The sequence below is a fragment of the Kogia breviceps genome, chromosome 3 (genome assembly GCF_026419965.1).
Source record: "Kogia breviceps isolate mKogBre1 chromosome 3, mKogBre1 haplotype 1, whole genome shotgun sequence".
Taxonomy (NCBI): domain Eukaryota; kingdom Metazoa; phylum Chordata; class Mammalia; order Artiodactyla; family Physeteridae; genus Kogia; species Kogia breviceps.
The window spans coordinates 73666734-73687402 of NC_081312.1; the positions used below are offsets into that span (position 1 = coordinate 73666734).

The window sequence follows — 20669 nt, forward strand, 5'->3', positions numbered from 1 at the left end:
ATCGTGGTGCGCGGGCCTCTCACTATCGCGGCCTCTCTCGTTGCGGAGCACAGGCTCCAGACGTGCAGGCTCAGCAGTTGTGGCTCACGGGCCTAGTTGCTCTGCGGCATGTGGGATCTTCCCAGACAAGGGCTCGAACCCGTGTCCCCTGCATTAGCAGGCAGATTTTCAACCACTGCGCCACCAGGGAGGCCCAATGCTCATTTAAAAAAGAAAAGGAAAAGAAATTTCCACTCCTTAATCTAGTTCCGAGATACATACATTGGTCACCAGTTCAGCCTATATTCTGTCTAGTATAGTAGAACCCACATCTGGTGATGGGCAGCCTCCTGCTGGCATGGCAAGGTGAGGCCAGATGTTTGGACATAGTAAGATGTATTGGAGGAGCCTTGACTGCTAAGCCTTTGGCTTGCTGCCTTTCCTCTTCTCGCATGAAATGAGTTCCCTGATCTGTAAACAACTACTCTAGAGATATTGTCTTTGGCTGTTGATTGACCTGGGTCTTTGGAAACACTATGGAATCTTCTATTTTCTTCCTATGTCTTTTCTTCTATTTTTCTTCTCTGTGTCTTGTTAAAGTCTGGTTGTGGAGGTTTTTGTTTTTGTTGTATGAGTTCTTTAGTAGTTAATGATGTGATACAGAATAAGACTTATCCGCTGAGTGGCTACATCTCAAACCAGAATCTTTTTGGATTTTTTTTCCATTCAACTCCTGTTAAGAGTTTAGAGCACTCTAATTTTGTAATAGGTAGAGTAGGTATCTATGGGGCTGGGATTCTGTAAACAAGATTGTTTATTACTGAGCATTCTTTCTTGGCTAATTTCCATGTGGTTTCTGAGTTAATTGCATAGAAAAAAAAAGAAAAATTTCATTTTCCGCACTGTATTGACATGACTTTTGCATTTGCATTTAATCATTTGCACTTCTTCTATCTCAGTCCGTACAGTGAGCTGTCTATATTTACATACCATTGAGAACCATATGATAAATGAGGGGTAGAATTAGAACAGAAGAAATCAGCAGTTATTTTCTAAATAACTTAGTATCAAGGAATGCTGCAGCCATCACCCAACACCAAGTAACTTCAAACTAGTTAAGGCATTGGAGTATTTTTTTAAACAGATGTTATTCAGTCTTAATTCAGCTGTAAAAGTTCCTGTTCCCAAACCTGTCCTCTTTCTCTTCAGAGCTTCCCAGCTTTTGCTGGGTTGGGAGGGGCTTACCAATGAGAAATGGATACAGCTATCCAGAGCCACAGGAGGATTTCTGTGTTATAGGAGCATACACACATGCATATACATATAGAATTAACAGACCATGTTTATAATGATGTGCAGTGCTAGGTATTTCACACAGTGTGTGAAACAGATGGTGATTGTCCTGGGAATGATGGTTTGGCATTGTGTCATTTACTGCTCTCTAGGTATTTTTGAGGTGAATACAGACATGTAAGAATTCTGCTGCATGGGCTATGAGCAAAAGGCCAGATTTAAACATTCTTTTAAAAAAACAAAATGCAGGTCTTATATATTTAAGCTCTCTTCATGTCCTAAGGGGTTCTTAGGACAGCAGCAGTTATTGAGAGCCCCCTGCAGTTCTGGGCCTCTTCCAGTGAAGCCTCCTGCCCATGCCTATCCTCCTCTGCCTCTCATGTGCATGTCTCCAGTCTAGCACAAACTAGTAGACACTTGATGAAATGCCTGGTCAAAAGCAGGAAAACATGGGTAGGTTTGAAGTTTTGGGCCTTCAAATTTCTGTGGAACACTGACTCTTTACGATTTATATTGAGATTAAATATGATATCAGTGAAAGAAAACTACCAGGCTGGTGTTTTAAGAAAACCAATCAAGTAGATAAATATCCTTGAATATGTGTCTTTGCCACTTGTTTGATGATTTCCTTAGGATTAATTCTTAGGAGTAGAATTGCTGTGTGCCAATTTTCAGAGCTTTTGATAAATATACCAAAAGTGTCCTCCAGTTGGCTGTGTGTGAGAGGCTGCAGGAGTACCCACCCTCCACATTTCACCTCATTTGTATTTGTGGCTCCAGAGCCTGGTGACACTTTCTCAGAGCGGTTGGCTTGTTGGGAGGGGTGAGAATAGAACGTGTATATAAACTTCTAAGATGACAGAGTGATATGAACATTGGCTTGTCTTTATTTTGATACCCTTGGTTTAATTCCCCCAGATTCATGTGATGATTTCTTTATCTCAGCTTTACTTTCCCATTGGGCAGTAACATTTTGTTTTACACTGTGCTCCCTCTGCCTTATGTGTTCTTAGAAACTTTCCCTATCTTGCTAATTAATTTAGTATCTACATCAGGTTCTTCATACTCAATAACCATACAGAAATAAATTAGCCAACAGGCCAGATATAAGAAAAACAGGGCAACTTGGATGATGGTCAACTGATATTAAGCCTCAGTTTGGGCAATAAAATAGTGGTGGGGATGATGAATTTGAGACTGTGGACTGTGGTCGGTGGTGGGGGGAGGAGGGGCTGCAGGGAGAAGACTGTAGGACTACTTAATGTTGCTGGATCTTCAGGGGAAACTAGAAATCGGTTTCACATAAAATATGCATTTTTTTCTTTTTTCTTTTTCTTTTTTTTTTTTTAACATCTTTGTTGGAGTATAGTTGCTTTACAATGGTGTGTTAGTTTCTGCTGTGTAACAAAGTGAATCAGTTATATGTATACATATATCCCCATATCCCCTCCCTACCCCACCCCTCTAGGTGGTCACAAAGCAACAACCTGATCTCCCTGTGCTATGCGGTTGCTTCCCACTAGCTGTCTATTTTACATTTGGTAGTGTATATATGTCCATGTCACTCTCTCAGTTCATCCCAGCTTACCCTTCCCCCGCCCCATGTCTTCAAGTCCATTCTCTATGTCTGTATCTTTATTCCTGTCCTGCCCCTAGGTTCTTCAGAACCTTTCTTTTTTTTTAAGATTCCATATATGTGTTAACATATGGTATTTGTTTTTCTCTTTCTGACTTACTTTACTCTGTATGACAGATTCTAGGTCCATCCACCTCACTACGAATAACTCAATTTCATTTCCTTTTATGGCTGAGTAATATTCCATTGTATATATGTGCCACATCTTCTTTATCCATTCATTGGTCGATGGGCATTTAGGTTGCTTCCATGTCCTGGCTGTTGTAAATAGAGCTGCAATGAACATTGTGGTACATGACTCTTTTTGAATTATGGTTTTCTCAGGGTATATGCCCAGTAGTGGGATCCTGGGTCATATGATAGCTCTATTTTTAGTTTTTTAAGGAACCTCCATACTGTTCTCCATAGTGGCTGTATCAACTTACATTCCCACCAACAATGCAAGAGGGTTTCCTTTTCTCCACACCCTCTCCAGCATTTATTGTTTGTAGATTTTTTTGATGATGGCCATTCTGACTGGTGTGAGGTGATAGATCATTGTAGTTTTGATTTACATTTCTCTAATGATTAGTGATGTTGAGCATCCTTTCATGTGTTTGTTGGCAATCTGTATATCTTCTTTGGAGAAATGTCTGTTTAGGTCTTCTGCCCATTTTTGGACTGGGTTGTTTGTTTTTTGATATTGAGCTGCATGAGCTGCTTGTAAATTTTGGAGGTTAATCCTTTGTCATTTGCTTCATTTGCAAATATTGTCTCCCATTCTGAGGGTTGTCTTTTTGTCTTGTTTATGGTTTCCTTTGATGTGCAAAAGCTTTTAAGTTTCATTAAGTCCCACTTGTTTATTTTTGTTTTTATTTCCATTTCTCTAGGAGGTGGGTCAAAAAAGATCTTGCTGTGATTTATGTCATAGAGTGTTCTGCCTATATTTTCCTCTAAGAGTTTTATAGTGTCTGGCCTTACATTTAGGTCTTTAATTCATTTTGAGTTTATTTTTGTCTATGGTGTTAGGGAGTGTTCTAATTTCATTCTTTTACATGTAGTTGTGCAGTTTTCCCAGTACCACTTATTGAAGAGGCTGTCTTTTCTCCATTGTATATACTTGCCTCCTTTATCAAAAATAAGGTGACCCTATGTGCGTGGGTTTATCTCTGGGCTTTCTATCCTGTTCCATTGATCTGTTTCTGTTTTTGTGTCAGTACCATATTGTCTTGATGACTGTAGCTTTGTAGTATAGTCTGAAGTCAGGGTGCCTAATTCCTCCAGCTCCATTTTTCATTCTCAAGATTGCTTTGGCAATTTGGGGTCTTTTATGTTTTCATACAAATTGTGAAATATTGTGTTCTAGTTCTGTGAAAAATGCCAGTGGTAGTTTAATAGGGATTGCATTGAAACTGTAGATTGCTTTGGGTAGTAGAGTCATTTTCACAATGTTGATTCTTCCAATCCAAGGACATGGTATATCTCTCCATCTGTTTGTATCATGTTTAATTTCTTTCATCAGTGTCTTATAGTTTTTTGCATACAGGTCTTTAGTCTCTTTAGGTAGGTTTATTCCTAGGTATTTTATTCTTTTTTTGCAATGGTAAATGGGAGTGTTTCCTTAATTTCTGTTTTCATATTTTTCATCATTAGTGTATAGGAATGCAAGAGATTTCTGTGCATGAATTTTGTATCCTGCTACTGTACCAAATTCATTGATTAGCTCTAGTAGTTTTCAGGTAGCATCTTTAGGATTCTCTATGTATAGTATCATGTCATCTGCAAACAGTGACAACTTTACTTCTTCTTTTCCGATTTGGATTCCTTTTATTTTTTTTTTTTTTGTCTCTGATTGCTGTGGCTAAAACTTCCAAAACTATGTTGAATAATAGTGGTGAGACTGGACAACCTTGTCTTGCTCCTGATCTTAGAGGAAATGATTTCAGTTTAAAATATGTATTTTTAAAATGTACATGGGCCAAGAACATTTATTTTTGCAAAACTACCCATTGGTGACCTCAGGTCTGTCCACCCCCACTTCAGTGAACAGGTGGGGATGTACATTTTAAAAGTTCACCTTTCACCTTCCCTCCTCCCACCAACCCCCATAAGGCTTAGTACCAAATGGGCATCTGAGGAGTTTATATTTGTCTCAGATACCTTTTTTCTGTAACAGCTTCTCTGACCGTGTTTTCTCCCATACATGTACCCAGAGTTTCCCTTTGCTGTTCTGAAAGTGCGTAGCGTCTGTGCAGAAGTGAGTATGTCCCTCCAGGGAGTCCTCTGCACTCACCGTAGGTCCAGCTGTGTCTGTCTCTCTTGAAGCATCCGGGGAACACCCCTGGCACAGATCCCAGGTGGAAGCCCAGGCATGTGTCAGGTCACTCAGAGTTAACAGCTTCCATGGCTTTCCATCAAAGTGGATCTCCCTGCATATTCCATGCAGGTCCACCTAATTAAATTCTTTAATTACATCTCAAGGCCAGGCTTAGCAAAGTAGCTCCTGATCACCAGCCTCTGAAGGATTAAAGTACCTGCCTCTTCTGCTGCTGTGAAGCAGCAGCTTCAGACGCTTCATTTGGTCCAGGGGGGCCTGTTTCCTTGTGCTTCTCCTCGACTAGACTCTTTCCATTGGATAGATCTAACTGCTCTGTAATGTCCATCCCTTGTACAAAGCCCACGTCACGGAAATTACTCAGTAAATGTGTGAAGAAGGATAGGTCCTGTCCCACGGTGGAATTTATTTGTTACCTCTGACAGTAAGGAATAATGTGTTTGGAGCAGAAATGGTCATCAAAACCGGATGGCTGTCCTCTTAGAAGGCTTGGAAAGCTTTAGCTCCACATGATGTATTTCCCTGTCTGACCATTAGTGGTGAATGATAGTGACTGTTATTCATCATCCCCTTGCTTAATTGCTGAACCCACTGGACCAGTCTTAATTGATTTCTTCTCAGATGCTTCATAGAATTGCTTGCTTGTTGATTGTTCTTCTTCTCCACTAGGATGTAAACTCTGTGAGGGAAAGGACTGCCTTGACCTTAGTGTCCTCAGTGTCGCATATTGAATAAGTGAGGCTGTGTCTTATCCCAGCTCTGCTCCTTGTGTGTGCCTTTTCTTTTCTTGCCCTTTTCTTTTTTTTTAATGTCTACACAACCCTGCATCTCCCTTGTGTAGCAACACTGCATCCACATTGGGGCAGACTTCAGTTGGCTCTGTCATTATTTTCCTGTGTAAGCTGGCAGTTCCATATGGTGAGGCAGAGAGGTGCAATGGAAACAGGACAGGACAGCAGGAAGAAAACCCATCTCTTTTCAGGCTGAGTCTAGCAGAGCCATCAAGGTTTTTCCCTTCTCTGAGCCTTATTCTCTTTACCTGTCTGGGAGAGATGATGATACTTCCCTCATAAATTGGGCAGATGAAATAGGATGACACTGGAAGTAAGTAAACTTTGTAAGATACACTGTGATGTGTATATGCTTTTGCAGGTATAAGCTGACATGCTTACATGCCCGTCTGCCTTTCAAGGACCAGGGCACCCCAGGTAAAAGCAGGCTGACCAGGGAGCTGTTTTCCTCCTCCTTTATCATTCACAACAGTCTTGTGAAGTGGGTGGTACTACCCCATCTTAAAATTGAAGGTACAGCTCTCAGAGGTCTAGAATTTTACTCAAAATTATTCATCAAGTAAAGGCAAAGACAGAGCTCAGACCTGATCATCTGATGACAAACCTAGCCTTCTTTTCACCACCCAACATCTAGAAGATTGAGTGGGGGGTAGTGACCACTATGCCCTTGTCCTGGATTCTGGAGCTGGATTAAATGTGCTTGAACGTCCGTGTAATTTGTTAATGTGTGATACTGTAAACTTGTGCTAGTGTTAACCTGAGTTAGTATTAGAGTAGTGTTCAATTGACAGATTTTTCTTCCCTATCAAACACTGCACAGCTGGTTAGGTCAGAAGTTAGTTATTTTCTGGAACATGCTGACTAAGAAAAGAGTTGACATTGAATGACGAAGAACTGATCGAATGGGGCAGAATCTGCATTTGCATATGGACCTTGAGTCTGACCTGGATTTGTAGGCTATTCTGTGGCATCCCCAATGCATAGAACAGGGATGCCTGCCTACCCACCGATCCATCCCTCTCACATGGAGATTTCACTGTTGATTGGATGGTGAATCCTAACCAAGGCGTTCTAGTTTGTTGCTTCTGGGGAGTCTCAAGTGAACCTGTAAGAGACTCTTCAGTTACCCAACAGGACCTTGTGCAGCTGCGTGTGGAAATCAGGATAATTTCGGCATTTCTGAGAGCATTTTAATAGAGCACTGATTACAGATTGCAGGCACCTGGTGGTGTTTTTGTACTGAGGCTGAAGGGTGCAGTTCCAAAGACAAGAACTGGACTTGACAGATTCCTATTTTCCTCCCCTGTTGTTTCCAGGGCCTGGAATAAGTGCTGAGAAACCTTTATAAGAGCTGATCCAGGCTCTTGGTGTGGTTAGCATTGTGCTTTCAGGAGACCCCCCCCCAATCCAGAGCATTAATTCCCAGACTGGTAATAGACTCGTGCCTTTGCCCAGGGCATGTTCTCCTTCCAGTGGCTCAGAGCACTGAGACGGTAGGAGGAGCTCCTGTTAGTTGGGGTCAGCACAGAGCCCTGTGGCTTGGGACTTAGCCAAAACAATTCTGTGCTTCTTGGACTGTCTCAACCTGTTCCATTTGGGCAGGCCATCATTGCTTTTGGCCTCAACAGCCAGATGAGAAAACATAAACTGTGAAAATTCAAGGGAATAGAAGGTGATAGCCAAAAGTTGAGGTTTAGAAATCTATGGGCTAGGGATATTCTAGTCCAACACTTAATTTCATGCCAATTCATGAGAAAAAGGATGAATCTAAGGAGAGTCACCACTGTAATAAATGATATTTTCTCTCTTTCCCTCTCCCTTCTGACATACTACCTATTCTCACCTTCCACAAACTTGGGATTGCTATCATAACTTCACAGTTATGTGGAGAACATCACAGTAAGGTGGAGAATAGTGGCTAGCCCTCATCTTGGCCTTGCTACTCTTTAGTTGTATGATTTGGGAATTACCCTCTGGATTTCAGTTTTCTTATGATTTAAGGAAGAGAATTGGATGAGATAGACAATCACTAAATCACTTCCAGCTGTTAAATGTGTAAGCTTAAAACTGCTAACATACTAACTTGCACACATCTTTCAACTGAAGTATAAGCTGCTGGTGGGTAGGGCCCCCAAATTTATCAAGCAATGGTTGTTGGTTGGCTCATTTGGAAGGTCTTGCTGAGATCCTACTCAGTTAAGTCAAGTGGATAGAATTCCTCTTGCCAAGCATTTCAAACGTGTGAAGCCAGGGGCATTGCTGTTAGGGAAGCAGCTAAGGTTGCTTGAAGCATTGGCAGTGGAAGACAGAAGACACAGAAAGAGTATGGGGTAGGAAGTAACAAGGAGGGTCCCAGTTGTGCTTTTGAAATACCAGAGGGGGGTAATACAGAAAGGAAGTGGAAAGAGGAGTTTTCCCTGAGAACCAGCAGAAACCTTTGAAATATGTGCCTTTCATTTTTAAGCCTTTTCCGGTTTGGAAAATAGCCTGCAAGGTTCATAAAACTGCCTGGTGGCAGCCATCCAAGATCCTCCCAGGAGTTGACTCCTGTTATAAATGGCTGGTCTCCAAAGGAGGGTGGCAAACAGCTGTGATGAGGCTTTGGTGAGCCTTGTCCTGTTTGTGGAGATAGAGCTTTATCACAGACTCTCTGCTAATGTATTCTGAACTCCCCAATTTTCATCTGTGGAGTCAAAACAAGCTCTATTCTAACTAGATTACGTGATCCTCTTTGCCAGTTTCACAGCATGACCTGCATACCCAAGATGAGCAGATATCCAGAAAGAACGACTTCAAACTCCAGCCTGACTCGTTATCTTTGTAGTAGCTGGGCAGGGATGATAACAGTATCTTGTCTACCCAAAAGCAAGGCTGACCAGAGGCAAAACTGTGAAGCAGATGAATTTGTCTTGATTAACCTGGAATGTATTTCTATCTCATCACTTCCTACCTTTTTCATTTCTTCATTAGGAGATAGGGGAGCAAAGACTACTAGTATCACGCTTCCTAGGTTCAAATCCTAGCTCTGCCCTTGAAAAGCTGCATGATCTAGAGTAACTTACTTAACTACTCTGAGCTTTAGTTTCCTCATCTATAAAATGGAATCTCACCCTCCTCTCTCCCACATAAAATGTATTAATGAGGACTTTCAGATACCAAAGTCACATGTTTAAGTGTACGCATCTCCTGTCGGAATTTGAGGTGCTGACGGGAAAAGCTTTTGGAGGCTGGGAGGGAATCTTTTCCAGCACCATTCAGATTACACTGCACAGGCACAAAATCATGACCTTGATTGTTGGGGAGACTGATTAAAGTTGAAATGACAATCCTTGGCTTGATCCGTATGGGAAGAGTTTAAAGACCTTATTGAAAATCTCATTTGTGAAATTGAGCCATTGAAGGACAGAGTCCTTAGTCTTTTAAGTTGACAGTGTAAATATGTATAACAGGGCTTCTGGATGTATCACATTTCTTCTGCACCCCTCATTGCTGTGAAGGACTTCATGTCAGAGTATAACACTGATAAAATGTCAATTACAGAAAACTAATTGAAACTCTCTCAAGAAATTATAAAATGATGATATTCTCCAAATAAGGGATTCAAGTAGGAAACACCCTCAGAATTGATGATTTAGAGACTATTTTGAGAAGTTTTGCTTTGATTTTTAGATTTTTAGAAAATATATAAACTTGTTTCAACTACTTTTTTGGGTTTTGTAGGTTTCATACACTTCAAATTGGAGGGTCTTTTTAAAGGTTTATTACCTTTTTAGTGTTACATTCCAGGTCTGTTCTAAAACAGAAATAGCTGAATCAAGAGAATTTATAATTTACCTAAGATTTGAGTTAACAAATATCTGATATAAAAGGCTCATTTTATGCTTGCTGGAGGATTTGTTCATTGATTTGTTTGTCTTTAATGGTTGATATGTTTGCTCTTTATTTTTTAATCCAAAACTTCTGTTGTAAACTTCTGTATACATCAAAAAGAGTAAACACCTGAACCACACTGTCTTCCACTTCCTTTCATGTGTGGGTTCAGTGTTTCCCCCATTGTTTTATCTTCAGTGTAAGTAGAAGCAGCACTCTAATTCAGCAATCAATACAGAGCGTGGCGCACAATTAAAATGTTTATTTTCATGTTATCAATCTTCGTGTGTCTTGGTCCATATTTGGTTGGAATAGATTTGTCTATTATGAGTGTTGTTAATAAACAATGCTCTCAGGCCAACATATTGTTTTGTTAGTTTGCCAACTGGCTCTTGGGCACCACAATGACATGAGTACTCGAAAATTGGGAGATGCCAACGATTGGAGCTCCTTTTGGTTCATTTTCCTTTATAACCCTTTGTTCTTTCTTTGATATGCTTAAACTCATTTGTAAGGTCTGCCTCACACTTGGGATCAATAATTCTGTCATAATCCAGTGAGTGCACCTCAGCCTGCCCTTCCCTTTGGTACTTTATTTCTCCCCATCACTGTCGAGTCGGTATATGGGTACTGTAGAACCAACTTAGCTGATCCTGGAAATTTAAACTTGTGAACGTGGAGGTTCTATTACAGAATAAATCCCTCAACAAATCCTCCAAATGGTGTATTCCCAGCAGCCTCTTTTTGTTCTTGGTAATGTTATTTTTTGGCTTTGTCATATCATCTGTTAAAGTTAGGAAGTGATCGACAAGGCGGCTAAAAAGTCCACCCACCACGTAAATAAACTTGTGTAAACACAGGTCTTGTGGTCTGGGTGCAGAGAAGGGTTTGTTCTTTGGATATTAAGCCTACAAGAAGAATGTGCTTACTGAACATATAAACAAGGAAAGAGGAGATGACAATAGTCTAGATTTATAATTGAAGCAGACATGAGTCACCGGCTTCGAGGATCCTGTGAACATAATGTCTCATACAAGAGGAGGGTTAGTATATACACGGAAGAAAAAGCCAGCCAGGTCTTATGGTATTTGGTAGCCTGATGGTAAAAAAGAGCTTCTTTTCCTTCCTTAAGGAGCTCAGTGTCATGACCAGGGTTGCTGTGTGTGGTTGTGCTGCTTTTGCACTGCTCCAACGATTGTGTCCAAGGGAGCAGGTGCAAGTGGACATCTGGCTGGCATTCTGCTCACCAGGTCGTGGGTCCTGGCAAGGAGCTGCATTTGCTCAGAGGAAAGGTGACGTTTTCTTCTCACCAAAATCACTTCCAGGCCTTGTGGTAATCATTCACAACATCTGCTCTCCTTTCTCACAACTCTTTGAAGGTGGAAATTTATCTGCTTTCACCTTTGGGACTCCCAACACCATGCCTGGACTGGAGTTGAAAAGAGAGTAGGGCAGACTGATAATTGGATCTCAATAAAATAAATTTTAATATATCTTCCCGTTTTGGGAGAAAGAGTGTACCTCAAAAACAAATTTTTTTAAGGAACACTATATTCAAGTTATAGTGGAATAAGAATACTGCCCTGCAGAATCTTGGACCTATTTTTCTTTGTTTCAAATTCCAGACATAATCATATTAACATTTTGGCAGACTTTTTTCTAGAAATCTCTTTATGCATATCAGTACACACATATAAATTTATATTCATGAGCTCATTTTCTGCTTTGTAACTTCCTTGTTTTCAGTCTGTATTATGTCATTTTTTCAAGTTAGTATCCATAGATCTGTGCCATGATTTTGAAAGGTTATGTGATAGTCCATTGGGTTGAAGGGCTATACTTCATCTTAACAATGTAGATTGAATATTGATGGGTATTTAGGTTCTTCATAATGTTTTGCTCTTAAAAATGGATCTGAAGTAAGCATGCATCATGTATAATACACACAACATTTCCTTTTTCTCTAGTAGTGGAGTTGCTGGTTCTAAAGGTTTCAGTGCAAATACTAATCTCTATAAGAGAGGAATTATAACTTCTTCATAATCCTGAGACCAAAGGGGTGGGTTAAAAATGGCATAGTTTACCATTCATAAATGCACATACCTAACGATTCTAATTTACAAAAAGAGCAAGCTTTGGAAGATGCATTTAGCAGCTGTCTTGATTGTATACTTGGGATTGCGTGGAGGTGTTTTGTAAATCATGAAGTGCTGTACAAACCTCAGTGACTCATTACTAGAGCTTTCCAGAGCATCTGCCATGTAGTCTCAAAAAAGGTTTATGGAGTCTTTATTTTATAAATAATTCATTAAATACAGAGAAAAAAACAAAAACCCAGAGACAGTGGATCTGGACCTGGTTGTACAGTGGAATAAATCAAAGATATCATCAAGAAAACAAATCCCAGACCTTGCCCCCCCAGGTCCCCTGAATCTGTGTGAGCAAGACCTGGGCACCCCAGTTGATGCTGATGTACACAGTCTTTGTTTGGAATTCCCCCTTTAATATATTTTTTGGTCTATCTCCAAATATTTTTCTAGCAGAATAGAGAATGTTTTTAGCTTTTATACATATACTTAAATTTTTTTTTCCTGTTTGTAAGTTTCTGGCTTTTTCTAGGATATTTTTAGCAGATTTGCTGTATGACATTGATTTAGTCTCAATCTTTGTAAATCTTGTGAAATCTTAAGTATGGGTTCTTGGTGTGCCATCCCCTTCTGGTTTTTTACCATTGGCAAGCCCCTTCCTTAGCCCTTGTTGTTTCTACCAGAAAGAATGATGAACTCATAGTGATTGCAATTTTCAACTTTGAATGGTATCACCAGATTAAAGTTATCTGTCTAGTCTAGTGGCATATCTGACTCCCCTTTTAGATTCTATTTATAAGAACTTTTACTTGAGAGTAGTAGTTGAAGTACATGGAAAAATTGGCTGGTAGGTTGAAACTTTCATCTAATTAATTTATCCTCATGCTTACATGCTATGGATAGACTAAAGTTTTCATCTTCAGAACTATCTTATCCAAGAGTAAAGTTGTCTAAGTAGAAGTAGAATTGCATATTTCTAATAATCAGTAACCCTTACTTGAGAAAATTTTTATAAAGTAGCTAAATTGACCTCAAATTATCTCATTGGTCTTAATTTATGAAACAAGAAAAAATAAAATTTATTTTTATTGCCTAAGAAGTTGCATATTTTCTGGCTACTAAGTGAAGTTTTTGGATTTTGGAGTACAATTAACATTTTTAGATTATCTCTAAGTTTAATGACTGTGTAATAACATCTGACTTGTAACATTTAGTAGTTAAATACTGTGGAGTTTAAGAGAAGCAATTTAACATTTCTCTACTTTGGCCTCAATATTTATAACATTCCCCAGTTCCTTGTCAAAGTAATTGTGTTTCTCTTTCAGGACATGAGGCATGGAGTAGAAACAGTTGAATAAAGTTATACTTGAATCATATTTATCCTTTAGAATATTACCTTGGACAGTATAGAGGGACAATGGTAGCAAGATGGGAGTGGTACTAGAACCCTTTTAGGAGGCATCCAAATCATTCAAATCAGGGATGATGGGGATCTGAATTAAGGTAGAGGATGTGAGGATGAAGAGGATCTGGTGGAGCCCAGAAATATTAAATTGGATCTACAGAACTTGGTAATTGGTTAGTTGTTATGGGGACTTGGAGGGTTTGAGAGACAAGAATGAGTCTAAATTAACTTAGTGGAAATGCTCAGTTGCCAGCTACACACATGGATTTAAAACCAGGAAGGCAATGGGATCTGGGTGCATGATTAGTGTCATCCAGTTAAAGGCGTGAGTTAAGCTGCATTTGTAGAATTTCGAAAACAAAGTGGCAATGTAGAGAAGTCCTATCTTAGAGAATAACCTTATTTCTCTTCTTTCTGAGTTATTTGAGGTCACCGCACTAGAGTTCCCATGCACTAGTAGAGACCAGCTGATTCTCCCCAAAAGTGTTCTGGGATGATATCCTGTTTGCTGTTAACTTGGAGAATTCTGAAACTTGATATCGGCTGGTTTTGAGTGCATCTACCTCAGGGTTGAGTCATAGTAACTAGTTTAAGAGGGTGAGGTCTAAAACCAGGCATTCTGGTTACTTGTTGGCAATGGGAATATAATCGTCCTACAGTCCAGATTACTTGTGTTGGCATAGCCAGTGCCATACCATGATCAGAAGATTGCGTGTGAAGCATGGCAAGTGAATGAGATTAGAGAATCTGTTATCTAATAATATTATGCTAAATAAATGGCGCCTCTGTTTCACCAGAGGCAGCGCTTACCTCTCAGGTGAGAAATATTTAAGCCCTGTCAGCCCCACCGCCTTAGACCCACCTGCAGGATGATGAGTCCACCACCACAGGTCATCTACAGTTTTAAAGAGTTCCTACCACTCCCCCTTGTCTCTTGACCACAGAGAACACGGGTCAGTTCAAGTACTGGAAATGGAAAATGTTAGTGTTGGAATGCAAAGACATCTTACCTCTCTACCCCTTAACTTACGTACTTCATCTGCCTCTTCCGTGAGGTCCTTGGAGTTTACAACTCCTCCTGGAGAGGAGGATAGTAGGTGGAGGACCATCTCACTACCGTAACCATGTGCTGACAAAAGTGGTTATGGTTAGATGGCTTAAAGGGAGAAGATAGATGGAAAAGCTTGAGGGAGAGGAAAGCTAACTGTGATTAGTTTCCAAAACTACCACTTAAAGCAGCCAGCTGCTTTGACTTGCAAATCATATTGTAGGTTGGTTTCTTGGATGGGAAAGCTTTGTAATTATAGTCTTTAGAAGCTGTGGACCAGGAAGAGAGAAAACTTCCATGGGTTGTAGGGGAGGAAAAATAATTTCCCTTTACTCTTCTGAGTTCTTAGCTGAGACCCCTGTAATAAAAGATTAACAAGAGAAAACCAATCAGAAGTTTATTAACATGTTTACCTCGTATATACATGGGAGATACCCTGGGAAAAATGAATAATTCCCAAGGTGGCTTAGAATTCAGGATTAAATACCATCTTATTAGGGAAGGGGGACGGGGTGTAGACCTCTTAGGGGAGAGAAAAAGATGTTTAGAAAAGATGAATGGGACCTTACAAGACTAGATTGGAGGTGTGACAGTTTGTGACAGAGTATGTCTGAGTGTGGTGTCGACTTCTTCTAGTCTACTGTCCTGTGACAAGAATCAGTCTTCTCTGGTGGATGAAACTCCTGGAGAGGGGATTTATAACAACCTAGTTCCTTTTGGAGGATCTGTCTTTAGACAGATAAAGGGAATTCAGAGAAAGCCTGTCCCTACATTTGCTGTTTTTCAGATACCTTTGGCTCAAAACAATCAATATACTAAAGCAGAATATTTTGGGGCGGCATGTCCTGCTCCCCTTCAGGGTGATGTAGGTTGGAGTAACTGTGGTCAGTGGTGTACCACCGCTGTGTATTCATCTTGTTTTCCTTACAAAGAGGTCCAGCTGTGGGCTGGACATTGATTTACCAGTAGGAAGATCTAAGACCTGAGAAATCTGCTTGGTTGAATGGAGAGAAAATGTCCTGTACGTTCTCTTCCTGTATTCTCTCCTGAGAATACACTCCTTTCCATCCCCAGTTCCTCCTTAGGCTCTCAGCTTTTCACTGAGGCGTCAGGATGGCTGCAGTTAGAGAGTTGTTTAAACTACAGATCCCAAGATTCTTATTTGGTGGGGGTAAAGGAGGGGCCCAGGGGTCTGCATTTTTGAAAAGCTCTCCTTGCCGAGTTCAGATGTGCAGTCAGGTTTGGGAGACACGCATAGATTTTTTCCATGAAGCTACATTAGTACCCCTTTCACGTTCTGATTCTTTCTCTTCGAATCCACTGTCCATTCTCATTTCCAGGTGGCATCAAAAACATACACACGTGCTCCCAGGCTTGTTAGTATCCTTGGCCTGGACAAAAACTTTAGACAATTTCCCATAAAAATGAGCCTGATAGTCTCTTACGAGTGAGTTTCCTGAGGGTGAAACCTATAAATAGCTCATCCTGATAACACTTTATACAGAGCCCTCCATATGTTAGACTGTTTGTCCATATTTAGAGGGTTTCATATCCGTGAGTGAGAGAGGCAAAGCTTTGGTAAATCGAGTTTCTCTTTTACAGATACCTTCTGGTATGGATGGCTACATTTACTCAGTTTCTGCAAGTTCAGAGGGTCTTCTATTTTTCATATCTTAGTAGGAGAGTTATTAAAAATTTTCCATTTTAAGCATTCATTATGATTCAGGCACCAGAATAAGTGATTTGCATGCATTGTTTCATCTAATTCTTTCAATGCTTCCATGAATTAGGTGAAGCTCTCTCCATGCTGCAGTGAGTAAACTGAGGGTCTGAATTTTAAGAGATTTACCCACATATAGGTCTTCAGTTTTGGAAATAAGATTTGAACCCACGTTTGTCTGATTCCAAACTTGTGGTCAGTGAAGTTACTGGTTTTATTTTTCCTCTTTTGTTCTTGGCTGCTGAATATCCATACAGTAAAACAACAAAAGGCCATTTCAATTTCTTATCAATTTTTCAAAAGAAGAGCAAGATTTCCTGAAAATTTAGTAGCACATGCATGTTGTTCCTTTTCTTTCTTTTTCTCTGATAGATTTTGCATAATACAATGATCGCTTTCTATTTCTTTTAACCACAAGTTTTGAAAAATGTGAATCTGAGTTGGAAAAGCAAAAGCCTTGCCACAGTTGGGAAGGCGCTGGTTAGAGAATGCCTGATGAGTTTGGGAAGATGACTTTCTTTCTACATTGCTTTTATAGGACGTTTGAAGCCACCATGCTACCACTGGCTTTCTCTTTCACGTGTCCCCAAATGCTAAGAGGTGAAAGGCCTTGGAGCTAGAAAAGAACTAGTTTCTCTCTTTTTAAAAAAATGCCCCTGTAAATTATAATACCATAGCAAAGTCATGGGGTAAATCGCAGTGGGGGAAATTCTGTTTGCTAACTTCTAGGAAATCACAGGGTGTCAGTTAGAGGTCAGCACATTGAGAAACTCCATCATCATTTTGAACTCAGCTAGTATGAAGAACCTGGTGGCAATGATAAAATGGCATGATCTGAGCACATAGATCTGGGCATAGATCTATAATGTATAGATAGAGGTATAGATAGAAAATAAACACCAACACTATTCTTTATTCTTGCTACCACTAAGAAAGCCTACTACAGAACTGAAACCACGAGAAATGTCTTTAACCAGGGGAAGGTTCTTTTTTTAATATATCTCTTTCCTACCATGGGGTTACAGGTGTGGGACCAGTTACAGGTGGACAGCTGTGTGGATAGCATTTGTGAATCTTGCATTGGGAAGGATGTTTCATGGTCTTCCATCATAAATCATCTGGATTTAAGGGAAACCTTTGATGTAGTCAGTAGTCAACTCCTGGAGAGCAGGGAGCATATCTTAGTTATTTCTTATATCTCTATACTGAGCATTGAGGTGGCACGTAATAGGTGTTTGTTTACCAACTGGCTCGATTTTACAGCAGGTCGATCAGCTCTTTGAGCTACTGTTACCATATATAGCTGTGCTATTGATCCCTCTGCAGGATCTCTGAATGCTCTGTACAGCCTGCTTGACCAACCCATTGGCCTCCTCTGCACCTTTAGTTCTGATTTGTTATTTGCTTGAGCAAATGTTGGTTACTGCTTAAGACATAGACTCTGACTAGGATGATAGAATAGAAAACATTTACTCATTTACTCAAGTTGCAGCTGAGTTTTTGGATGGTAGAGGGTTAAAATTCAGGTTGACCTTGAATATGATAGACACAAATAAGCAGAATCAAGACCTTTAGGGAAGTACAACTTTGGAAAAGTAAATATAACATGGGGACTGTGTATATGTAAATTTGAGGGGTGTGGGGGGACTCTTTGGGAGTCGGCAACACGATGCTTTATTTTCTTAATTATTGGGCACACACTGCCAGTTAACCACAGGAGCATAACATGTGGGAACTGCTGGGTAACATTTCCAAAATACTTGGCATCAGTCAGACATTTTTTTAGAATTCTGTGTCCACTTTGGCTGAAGGAAACTGTGGAGAATTTGGCGAGGGTCCAGAGCATGGCAATGAGAGGCAGAGGAGCACTGGAAAATAGGACCCATTGAAAGAGGCTGATAAATAAGGATTAATTACTTAGCCTGATCCAAAGCAGCTGAAGGGTGATTAAATTAATGGTCTTCTGTTGCATATATAGTTATTATGTGGAAGATGATATAATTATTTCTGCTATGAATAGAATTAGGGAAATGGATTTACATTAGAGTTAAAGGAAATTTTGAAGTTGCATAAGGAACCTCTTGACTTTAAAGATTTTTAGACAGTGGAAAGATTTCTCAGCTGGAAATGTGAAATCATGTTCCTTACAGAATGGGAATGGGGTGGGTGCGACTTGCCAGTTAGAGTCAAGTGCAGTTGGGATAGAGACTGACACACTTCCTAGATCTCATTTTGTGCTGCTCATCTCCCATTGCGTTTGTCATTTTCAGCGAGTAAATCTGTATTCCTTTTTTGTTTGAGTTTTTTTTGCAGTTCTTACAAATGTAAAGGCCTTACTTTTAATGATTCTATAATGCATTTCAAGCAAGTGAGAGGTTAAACCACAATTTGAAAATTACTTCATGTGTGAATCAACTTGCTGCTCATTCTTTTTTATTTTATTTTAGTTGATTTACAGTGTTCTAGGTGTACAGCAAAGTGATCCAGTAATACATATATATATTTTTTCCATTATAGGGTATTACAAGATACTGAATATAGTTCCCTGTGCTGTAGCGTAGGTCCTTGTTGTTTATCTAATTTTATATATAGTAGTGTGTTTCTGTTAATCCCAAATTTCCAATTTATCCCTACCTACCCTTTCCCCTTCGTTAACCATAAGTTTGTTTTCTATGTCTATGAGTCTGTTTATGTTTTATAAATAAGTTCATTTATATCATTTATTTAGATTCCACATATGTGATATCATATGATATTTGTCCTTCTCTGACTTCACTTAGTATGATCATCTCTAGGTCCACCCATATTGCTGCAAATGGCATTATTTCACTGTTTTTTATGGCTGAGTAGTATTCCATTATGTGTGTACACAACATCTTCTTTATCCATTCATCTGTGGATAGACATTTACATTGCTTCCATGTCTTGACTATTGTAAATAGTATTGCTATGAACATTGGGGTGCATGTATCTTTTTGAAATAGAGTTTTCATCTTTTCTGGCTATTTGCCCAGGAGTGGGATTGCTGGATCATATCTGCTGCTCATTCTTATACGAGCCCTTGTAATACTGCCAATTACAGCTTGCCTTTTCTTTTTCTTTAGAAAACTCACTGCGTGCCCTGCTTGCTTGGTCAACAATGAGTGCCAAGTCTGCCATCAGCAAGGAAATTTTTGCACCTCTTGATGAAAGGATGCTGGGAGCCGTCCAAGTCAAGAGGAGGACAAAGAAAAAGATTCCTTTCTTGGCAACTGGAGGTCAAGGCGAATATTTAACTTACATCTGCCTGTCAGGTAATGAAAATCAGATATGAATATTATTAAAACAACTTCTGTTTTAAAGCAGTTAATTCTAAGGTATCCAGAAGGGTTATAGCCCAAGGTTTGGATACACCTGCCTTTCCATTCCTTTCCTGTTTCTCTGTTACCTTCTTTGATCCTTATTTACTCATGGCACCTTGGCTTTTGATGTTGCCTAGTATGGAAAGGTAATGAAGTGCAATTTTAATGTCCTTTCAGTTTCATTAAGAGCATCTGTAAAAGGTTTGGCAAACACGTCTGTTTGTCCATACTTTTCCTTCCTAGGGCCTTGACAGAAAGTGGGCTATCCTCTGAGATTTTTTGTTTTAGAACACTTCCTGGGATTTGGATAATTGTTACTACCAGCAGCCTGAGTTTCATTGACTTTTCTTTTTCTTAACAGTTGCCAATAATCAGTAATAGTTGGTCTCAAGATAAATATCGACACTGTATGGAATGTGAGAAAGTAGACTCAGCTCATAAATTACAGCTTTGCCTGACAGCTGTTCCTTGTCAGGAAGAGACATCTGTTGTGTTAAGCTTAGAATTTTGTGGGATTACTTTTTTTTTCTTTCCGTTTGTGATTGTAGCATATCTGTGGGACTTACTGTGAATTCATACCAAGTTTTTTGAGTTGAAATTTGGAGGTTTTCCATGGAACTATGGGTGATGCTAATCTGAGCACCTGAAGCATTTGTAATATTTCTGATATTTCTTGTAACTGGGCAATGGAGGAATTAGGCTTACCTTAATTCATCTTTTTTCCAATTTTCTTCAGTTGTGGCTTGGGAATAAAACTTTATTTTTAGACCCATTTTTAGCTTTTTTTAAAAAAAATTAAGCCTCAGATCATTTGTTTATCAGAATTTATTTCAAGGTGGAAATAGCTTTTTTTCCAGAAAGAACATGTAGAGTTAATAATAGGACCGTATCTTAGTTTAAAATAAAATGGAAATATAACCCTTTGGTAAGAATGCCTTTTCAATGGTTAGAATGAGAATTGACCTTGAAATATTCGTCTCTTTTTAATCCCAAGTAACAATTAGGTTAATAAGATTTGGTGACTGTTGGAAGACATTTGCATTCCTTTAGTGTGCTGAGCAGTGCTTGCCATATAATAGGGGCTCAATTAATATCTAAAGAAGTAACCTTTCCTAATACCTTCCTAGTATTTTGTTAACGAGATTCAGGTCTTAAAAATATTTCCACATCTTTAAATTTGAATTC

At 39.5% G+C, this 20669-nt stretch overlaps 1 protein-coding gene across 3 annotated transcripts in view; it reads left to right on the forward strand.

The window, feature by feature from the left end:
• The window catches only part of STXBP6 (syntaxin binding protein 6), a 253495-nt gene that overhangs the window by 49996 nt on the left and 182830 nt on the right, over positions 1–20669 (forward strand). For all 3 annotated transcript variants that reach the window (XM_059058501.2, XM_067028641.1, XM_067028639.1), the window contains exon 2: positions 19248–19436. In XM_059058501.2, the coding sequence (XP_058914484.1) occupies positions 19283–19436 (154 nt within the window). In that variant the 5' untranslated portion in view covers positions 19248–19282. The remainder of the gene's footprint in view (positions 1–19247; positions 19437–20669) is intronic.